Source organism: Pollachius pollachius (assembly GCF_949987615.1).
Source record: "Pollachius pollachius genome assembly, chromosome: 3".
In the NCBI taxonomy this organism is placed as follows: domain Eukaryota; kingdom Metazoa; phylum Chordata; class Actinopteri; order Gadiformes; family Gadidae; genus Pollachius; species Pollachius pollachius.
This window is the reverse complement of record NC_136936.1, coordinates 40145252-40155018: the sequence shown is the minus strand read 5'-3', so window position 1 is coordinate 40155018 and position 9767 is coordinate 40145252. Positions and strand designations below refer to the sequence as shown.

At 43.6% G+C, this 9767-nt stretch overlaps 1 protein-coding gene across 1 annotated transcript; it reads left to right on the top strand.

Moving 5' to 3' along the window:
* Window positions 1–5452: 5452 nt before the first annotated feature.
* Window positions 5453–9332, top strand: LOC307073857 (high-affinity choline transporter 1-like; the record flags this gene model as incomplete). Its single annotated transcript, XM_079733816.1, has 8 exons — window positions 5453–5636; window positions 6069–6182; window positions 6309–6464; window positions 6762–6910; window positions 7032–7175; window positions 7315–7468; window positions 8231–8448; window positions 8694–9332. The coding sequence occupies 8 exons, from the start codon at window positions 5453–5455 to the stop codon at window positions 9330–9332; spliced, it is 1758 nt and encodes a 585-aa protein (XP_079589942.1).
* Between the last annotated feature and the right edge of the window lie 435 nt (window positions 9333–9767).

Here is a 9767-nt window from a genome sequence, read left to right as displayed (position 1 = left end):
TATACATAGTAATACATACTAATATTATTTCATTAAGGCTCTTCATCACTTTCAACTTATCTTTGATTTATGTCAGAAGTCAACCTTGTTGGATTTGCATGATGAAGAAATAAAAGTATGTGTAAACAAATTACCAGATGATGGCTCTTCCTCAACACAAATACAGATTTTCAGAAGCATATTTGCAATGCTGAATTGAAGAATGGCTGGAGTAGCAATTTTTTCCAAAAGGATTCAATAACATATACGTTATACCTAAGTTAGGGAACATTTTAATTGGAGCAGAGAGTTTATCAGACAGCATTGTCTTAATTGGAATAATAATAACCTTTGATGCAAACTAAAGAAATCTAATGTTATTCAGGCCACGTGACGCCGACCAAAGAAATGTCTGAAGTGATGTAATGTCATGAAATGTAGTATTTTTGGACAGCAGCTGCAATATAAACTTTGATTAACACATTTTAAACCCTGACTCCATGCCTTTGGTTTTACTGTTTAAAATTGTTATATTCTTCCTCTTTTGTCTGCCTCCGTATTTCAAGAATTGAGTTATACCTGATAAGCACCACAAATAGTCTGTTCTATTCAAGCCTAAATATTATTTTAAGTTGTTTTGTTGTATTGATTTCAATTAAAAAAATAATCAAGTCAAGATGATCTCTCCACAGTGTCCTTCTCAAAATAGGCAAATCATTAGTAATATGTTTTGAATTTGAAGTGCATATGGCGCCCCCGTGTGGCGGTCAGAGTGGCCTCGATGAACATACAAGACATGACCACTACCCAGTCCCATATCCAATTGTTAATGCATCCAAAACTGGGCAGGACCGATTTTGGCCGCTTCAAGGGAGTGACCCATGCAGTCCGCACTATGGATTACCATGTCATCCAAATTGGCGGATGCATACTAAAGGGGTCTCAGGATTAGATCAATTTCTCTTTGGAAGTTTTTGGGTGCTCAATGGATACTGGAGGGTCGTTCTGTGTGTGTAGAGGCCATCCGGGGTTGAGAATGCCATCTTTTCTTTTGCCTGCCAGGTAAGGGTGACCTGCTAGTACAACTTTTTTAGACCTAGGGTCCTGACGAGGCGAGCCTGTCACAATCATTCTAGTAGTTCATCTTTTCAATGCATCAGGTAGGCATTGAAGTGTGATTCCTCATTCATTTTCCTGAAATCATTCAAGATTCGTCTGGCTGGTGGTCAGATTCATGCTATTTGTTTCTAATTTAAATTATATTTGCTGGCCTTTCTGCCAGCCCGGCTGTCTTAGCCAGTAGTTTGCTTGGCTAATGTTTTCCGCCACCTCCTAGAGGCTATGTCACTTAAGGAACTTGCTGTCATTCATTGGGACCCTCACCTTCTCACCAGTCTGGAACTCTGAGACTGTGGCATCCGGGTTCGTTTTCTGTGCCTGTTCCTCATGGGCTTTCTGAATGTGCTGACCAAGAGCCAGACTCGAGCCATTTGAAGCTTTTGGTCACTACTCTGATGGCAAAAAAAACTTCCCCAATTTTACCATCTAGATCCGGGGTCGGCAACCCTAGGCACACGTGCCACCAGTGGCACGTGGCAGCATAATCATTACTACAGATTTATTTTGCACTTTATTCTGTTTTGTGCATTTCCTCCCAGTGCAAGTATGTTTAAATGAGTTACTGAAAGCAGTGTTCTGAAATGGGATCAATTAATAGTTTTTAAACCTATGTTGTGGGTAATAGAGAAGAAGATATTTAAAATATTGTTGCAAGTGGCCTGTATGCATCGCCTTCACATGGTTTCGCAAAGCTGTACGTGTCTTAAAGATATTGATGTGGATGGTTCCAACATTCTCATATATTCTTGTTTTTTACATTTCTCACAGTGCAGATATGTTTTTGAAGGAGTTTCTGAAAGTGGTGTTTTAAGATGGGACATATGTAATTATAATTTGTAAGCCAATGTTGCAAATATAACAACAAAAAAAACATTTAAAATGTTGATGCATGATTGTGGACTATATGGAAATAATACAATTCCAGGTCTTCTGGAAATGTTTTTGGTCGCTGAGTCATAATTCAGCTTAATATTAAATATATTGTGACTTAAGGCACACTCATTAACGAGAAAATGTCAAACTGGCTCTGCATGTTGTAAAGGTTGCTGGCCCCTGATCTAGATAAACTAATGTTTAAACATCTGTCTCGGGGTGCGGTTGATTCTCTTAACTACTCTGTCTGTCTGAGTATGGTATACAAAGGTGTGCATTTGCCTTAGCTTCATTACCTGGAACATTTGGGAGAGTAACTTGGACTAGAAACTTGCTATTCCCAATAGATGAAACAGCTGCCTGGTTACCAGGGTATTCCATGTTCTCTGCACTGCCTGACCTAGGGAGGGAGCCAACAATGTCTATCGTGAGCTGACTGAAGGGAGTCTCGATGATAGGCAATCGGATGAGAGGGTTCCCGTAGGTCTTTTGGCACAATGGCAACAGTCGTCTTGAAATACCCGCTACACCCTGGACCCAGTGGTGGTTCTACATTGAATTACACCCCGGTTTGAATGATGAAACCCCCTCCAAGCCTGTCCGTTCCATTTGGGAGACCCAGAGGTGAACTGTCCCTCGGGCCGCGCCCCCCTCCCCTTTCCCCTTCTCACACAGCTTCTGTGCACCTTCTCAGCAAGCAGGGGTGCCTGCACTGCAGCTGCAGAGGGCGCCAATATGCCATTTCCCCACACAGTGATATGATAGATAATAGAAAACCCCTTCGCGGCGCAGATGGCAGCGCAGAAGAAATGTCTTCTGCAGCTTCTGCAGCGCAGAAGCTGCAACTGCCCAGACCAATTAAGGCAGGCCAGGTCTCTCTCATAGGATTTTTCTTTGGCCATGCCCCGGATTGGTGAGTATGGACTAGGTAGAGAACTATGGATACACAAGTCTATGGCACCAGTATTTGTTCCACAAAATCCCTGCTGTAGTTTTAACAATCCAATAAAGCAACCCATGTTTAAATGCAAAATGTGGGAAGGTGGCTGCACTCACCCCTCCCTAGAGCTCTTCCTCGATCACCGACCCACTCCTCCATGCAAGTCACAGGCTGGACTCATTCGGCTGGTCAGGGGCAAATCACCCTGGAATCTGGGCTTCCACCTCATCAGCCTGTTGCAATTGAGAGAGGATTTGACCTGAGTCTTCTCCTGGCTTACTGGTGAGGAGGAGTTCACTGACTGCCTGGGAAAATCCTAATTAGCGCAGCTTGAGGATAGCTGGCCTTCCTGACAACAGAGGTACCCACAATGGCTGTCCTGATTTGGGTTGGGGTGCCACCAGACAATTTAGGGATTTCCACTGGGGTAGGGTAAAGGTCCTTTGCCCTTGGGCCTCTGGTAGTCCAAGGGTCTGGATGTGTCTCCGCCCAAGTAATCCAAAACATACATTTGGTGTGGCCGTTGTGGCTGCTTACCCCATCCAGGCTCTGGTCTGTTAACTGGTGTGTAATGTAACCTCTTGCTCTGGCTGAAGTGAGACTGTCTGGTTCATGGTTCTGGTATAAAGATAAGTAGTGGTTGTAAGTGAGGCTTATTGCCAAACCTGCAGAAGCTGTGTTGAGTAATATTGGTCATTGAGGATCTCAGCGTTGTCCTCTGTGGGGAAACGGTCGCTGTCCTAGGTGCTGAAGTCTCTCGCCTATGTTAGGGTTTCTGGCAGCCTAATTCCTCCACAGTATCTAAATCCACTTCAATAGTAATAGATAAATACAACTATTTTTAAAATTTATCCTGGGAATGAAGCCAACGGAGTCTGTTCATGAATTGGACCCAATGTGTGACTCACTTTTTTGCCCTTTTTTCTAAGAAAACGCGTAATTTGCCCATATGAAGTGCGATGTTTATGTTGGTTTTCTCGACCACATAATGTTAAAATGTCGGCATCGGAATGTATTTTTTTTAAGTCCTTTCAATCTCCATTTAACACACTGTTAACACACTGAATGTATTCTTCGTTCAGTTCTAATTTCTCTAGTACATAATTGGTGATATGTGATGGGATTAAGCAATTGATCATTCAAATTGTTTTTTTTTTTATTATTGTTAACGGGAGGCGATCGTAGGCTATTTCAGAATAAAGTTTAAACATCACCCCTACCATTTTAGATCGCCTCATAGAACAAATGTAGAAATAGTTAGATTCGCAATCAGCCCACCTACGGGTAGAACAAAAATATAAACTCGTCCGCGTTTGGCGGATGCAAAAAGACATTCCGATGTAGGCCACTTAAGAGGGTACACCGTTGAAAGACAAAAAATAACCCCATAGCTGGCAGGACGTCTGTGTTTGGGATGCTTTCTCTGGCATGCACGGTACATTCGCTGTTCTCTGCCTTCACCACGGAATCCACACGTCAGGCGTTTTCCACGCAGCCACCACTCACCTCCCTCCACCCTTCTCCCCCACCAACACCCCCCCCCCACACACACACACACACACACACACACACACACACACACACAACACACACACACACACACACACACACACACACACACACACACACACACACACACACACACACACACACACACAACGCGACCACTTCCCCCCCCCCCCATACCGGCTCCTCTCGCTGCTCCAGCGCTGTAACCGCTCTGGTTGATTCTGGTGACGGTGATCACTTCTAAACAAGAAAAGAGACTTAACGAGTGTTTCGAACCTCGGTTATCTTCCTTAATATTATAGTATTTAAAATAAACATAGAACTATAAATATATAGTTCCTTTTTTGGATATCAAACCCCAAGCCTATACTGTTTGAAGGTTCATTTCTACAAAGGTAAGGAATAATAGCTTTAAATTTATTTTTATTATGTGGCTTGATGTAAATGTGAAAAATATTAATCGTAACTGCCGCTTATTTGGGTTAGTAGTTCTGTTGTATTGGCGTTACGCCTGTCGATAAGAGCAGAAGGCAAAAGCAAGTACATTGGAACCTGGAGCCAGTGTATAAATGTAACACTGGGAATAAACCAGTTGTGGATGAGGTGGTCCAACCTTTCCTTATGTCTTTCCATCTTCTGACTCCGTGACTAAACGTGGATGCGCTCGGAACATTATCTCCACACATTAGAGACGCTCACAGTTGTACACTAATTAAATGTCGTAAGAATTTAAATGACGAGTAGTCAATGAAGTAAAGCACCCTCCGAAAAGAAGCAAACAATACTGTGAAGAGTCGCAATCGAGCATTTAGATAATGTAATAAAATATCCCAACCTGTCGTATAAGATCGATGCAACACCTCCAATATGTAGGCCTAGGGTTCCAAAAGAGTTCAAGTAGTAAAAATGTCTTCTAAAATATAACATGATTCATACTTTGTGCAAAGATCTGAGCGATGAGGTAAAAATCGTACTCTCTTTCCCTCAGGTTTGGATTCTCCTGCGCGCAGAACTTAGTTTTTGGGTTGCGTTATGGCCATCCACGCAGAGGGCATCGTGGCCATCGTAATCTTCTATCTGCTCATTCTCTGCGTGGGCATCTGGGCAGCCTGGAAGAACAAAGACTCCGGGGTTGGAGAAGGCTCGGACCGCAGTGAGATCATCATGGTCGGCGGGAGAGACATTGGTCTTTTCGTGGGAGGTTTCACCATGACTGGTGTGAACCATGTTTTACTTATTCACTACTTATTCGACATATTCTGGCAGTTTATTGTGACATGGACTGCTCTATAGTGACCGAGCATCATTTATGTTTTGCTGCTGTCACATAGACCCACAGACTATAGTTGAATTTCCCTAATCTAATTCTGAAGGCTACTAAAGGTTGGATCCAGAAAAGAGTTATGCTTATTTCTTAATTTGAAAGCCCTGAGGTGGATTCTCATTTCCAGCCCAATTAATGTATTATTTATAACTTTAAAATCAAGGGCTTCACAATCATACTTCCAGGCATATCCAATTTTACGCATTACAAGCGGTTCCAATGAAGACGTTCGCGTCAGGGCAAACGGTGTCCCCTATGAAACACCACGTATCTTTCCTTCAAGCGATACCTTTAGGATATGTTGATTGTGTCCTTGTGCTACAGCCACTTGGGTTGGCGGAGGATACATCAACGGCACGGCGGAGTACGTGTACCTGCCAGACTTCGGTCTGGCTTGGGCGCAGGCTCCGTTTGGTTACGCGATGAGCTTGGTTGTGGGTAAGGAAGCTGTACCCGTTAACTTCATGATTGCACACAAACATTGTGTGTAAACATTCACTTCGAAAAAAATGTAGAATCGTGGTGAGATGCGTGGTTCTCATAGCTCCGTACGCATCCTTATAGGTGGCCTGTTCTTCGCCAAACCAATGCGCTCCCGTGGATACGTCACCATGCTCGACCCCTTCCAGCAAATATACGGCAAAAGAATGGGAGGCTTGCTCTTTATTCCTGCGTTGATGGGGGAAATATTTTGGTCTGCTGCCATTTTGTCTGCACTGGGTAGGTAATACAAGCATATTGTCCCCCAACATGATATCCATACATTGTTACCTCTTGTAGACTAGGCTCAACATAAATATGTGCCACCAGCCTGAATAAAATCGACAATAAAACATGCTAAGTTAACTTAGTTCTAGAGTTTGGATGTTATTAATATCTATATATGATCACAATAATGTAGGTTATTTAGTCCAATACAATTATTAGAAAAAATGTATTAAGACAATGTTCAAATAAACGGGCCTACATATCACATGAAACAATGGACAGACTTGTACCGTCTCTTGTTGCAACCAGGGGCTACCTTGAGTGTCATCGTGGACATTGACATCAACATGTCCGTCATCATCTCCGCCATGATCGCCATCTTCTACACCTTGGTGGGAGGTCTCTACTCAGTGGCCTACACAGACGTGGTTCAGCTCTTCTGTATCTTTTTGGGACTGGTGAGTTTTGAGTGTTGGTTCCACGTCAACAACACCAGTGGAATCTGAAGGACATGCGTCACACATGTGGAGGATCGATTGTCGATCAATTGTGTCAATTGTCTCCCCCTCTCCCCTTCAGTGGATCAGTGTGCCTTTTGCCCTGGCAAATCCTGCCGTAGCAGATATTGGTGTATCAGCCAAAAAGGCGATTTACCAGACAGCTTGGCTTGGCAAAATTGATCCAGATGACGCATGGCTGTGGGCGGACAACTTCTTTCTGCTGGTGAGCTCATGCTTCCGCTGGACTATGTCATGCACTGTAACCGTCCCTATGTATATTGCCAAACAAAACCAAGCATTGCAATTTTTCAGAGAGTATTTCTATGCTGCCGATGCACAACTGTTTTTGTTTTTATTTCTAGATGTTGGGGGGGATTCCCTGGCAGGTGTATTTTCAACGGGTTCTGTCTGCCTCTTCAGCTACCTATGCACAGGTGCTGTCGTTCCTTGCCGCCTTCGGATGCCTGGTCATGGCTGTGCCATCTGTCCTGATAGGAGCAATTGGCGCCTCCACAGGTAAAGAAATGAATTCATGTTAAGTCAAGTGTGGAGCGCGGTCTATCGTAGCGACAGGGCGGTCTGGTGATCAGGATTTTTGCCCGCCCCCCACCCCAAAATAACTGGGTTCAACTGAAATGTCTGCAGTCTAACCTGCGGTCCTCCTTGAGCAAGATACCCCCTTACCCCTACCTGCTTCTTATGAGCTGTACAGGAAGCATTTTTACTGAAAAGCGTCTGCTTAATGACTTAATAATGGTAAAATAGTTTATAACATGTTTAAATGAAAAAAGTTATATATGTCATACCATATGAATCAAAAGGAATCCATGCCATTTGGTTGATGCTTATATCAAAATTGCATACAATCTAAGCTTAAGTCTTTCCATTTTCAGACAGCAATACTCCTGTCTTTTTATGAGCTTAAGCTAAAGAGCTGACTTGCTTTGGCAGTTGGATTACTGAGTTGAATATTACATCTAAAGATACTCATTAATGTGGCTGCTTCATCTCAGTCCAAGTGGAAAAACATCTGCTTGAGTTGGGATAGTTAGGGGGTAACAAGAGAGAAAACTAAGGAAAGAACTAGGGACAGAATGTTCTGCAGTGCAGAATACATGGAAACGATACGGAAATCAGGATTTATATAGTTTCTGGAAATGCTTGAATGTATATCCAATGAATAAAATGCATATCATTTAGGTATACTCATTTTATAATTATGTTATGATCTCCCTTTTTTAACGATTATCACACTAGTCTTTCTGCTTCTTGTGCCAGATTGGAACCAGACCTCATATGGGGCCATCCCTCCAAAAGATAAGGATCAGTCAGACATGATCCTTCCAATCGTGCTCCAGCACCTCTGCCCATCCTACATTTCCTTCTTCGGGCTGGGTGCGGTGTCTGCGGCTGTAATGTCCTCTGCCGACTCATCGATTCTCTCGGCCAGCTCTATGTTTGCGAGGAACATCTATCACCTGGCTTTCCGACAGTCGGTAAGAGCACACGCAAGCAACTGCTGGTTCATAGTTAAACGACACCAGATTGTGGTGAACATCAGTGAACAAATCAAATTATATTCTGTCAATCATAGAGATGGGTTTTAGTTTTTTTGTTGATTAGCGGTTAGTATACACTATGTTTGTTGATCCGTGTGAGGTCATGACAATATAAATCTAGAATTGTGATTGCACTGTGATTGCTTCTCTGTGACTCTTTGCCCGTCATTCCCTTTCCCCAGGCATCAGATCTGGAGATTGTTTGGGTGATGCGCATCACTATCTTTGTTTTTGGAAGTTTAGCAACTGCTATGGCACTGCTGACCGGAACAGTGTACGGCTTGTGGTACCTGAGCTCGGACCTGGTGTACGTAATCATATTCCCACAGCTCATCTGTGTGCTCTTCATCAAAGGTACCAATACGTACGGCTCTGTGGCCGGCTATGTCTTTGGCCTGTTGCTACGCATTGGGGGTGGGGAACCCTACCTCAAACTCCCACCGTTCATCTACTACCCCGGCTGGGTGGCCCAGGAGAAGATCCACCACCTCACCGGTGATGTAGAACACTATGTCCAGCAGAGATTCCCGTTCAAGTCCATATCCATGTTGGCATCTTTCTTGGCCAACGTAGCATTCTCCTACCTGACCAAGTATCTCTTTGAGAGCGGAACGGTCTCGCATAAGTATGACTTTCTGGACGCTGTACACAGCAAAGAGGTCATGGACAAGACAACGCTGGTTGGGAACCAGGACAACATTATCCTTTCAGAGTTGGCGCCGGTCAGACTTGGAGGCGCTCTTGCGGGGACTTTCACCAACGCTGACGTACTAAGCGATGACGGAGAGTCCAGTGCGGAATCATTGCACAACGAAGAATAGAAGAAAACGAGTGGAAACATGGTTGGAGGCATAAGCATCCATTTTCAAAACTCACAAAGGTCACTTAGGGTAGGCACGCTGAGAAGGTTCTGCTTCGTCTTCAAACCAACTCTACAAGTGTGTATCATGCCGAGTATGTGGTGCTTCCCTGTTCCTTCTGTTCTTGCTCTGCTGGGGAGAGCTGGTGTCACTAGGACCCAGACTTTTAGATCATGAAAATCGTACAAGTCCATGCACCCATGTGAATTCAATCAAATTCATCTCTTAAATATACTACTGCCACAAATTATTTTAAAGTGCTTCTACAGTGAATGCAGGCAGGAACAGATATAAAGAAGACAAACAAAGTGCAATATCAAAACATGTCTTTAGGTTAAGGTGTAGTTGTTTTGCGAAGTAATGGATAAGCATCTGCCTCTGATGATACACTGATGA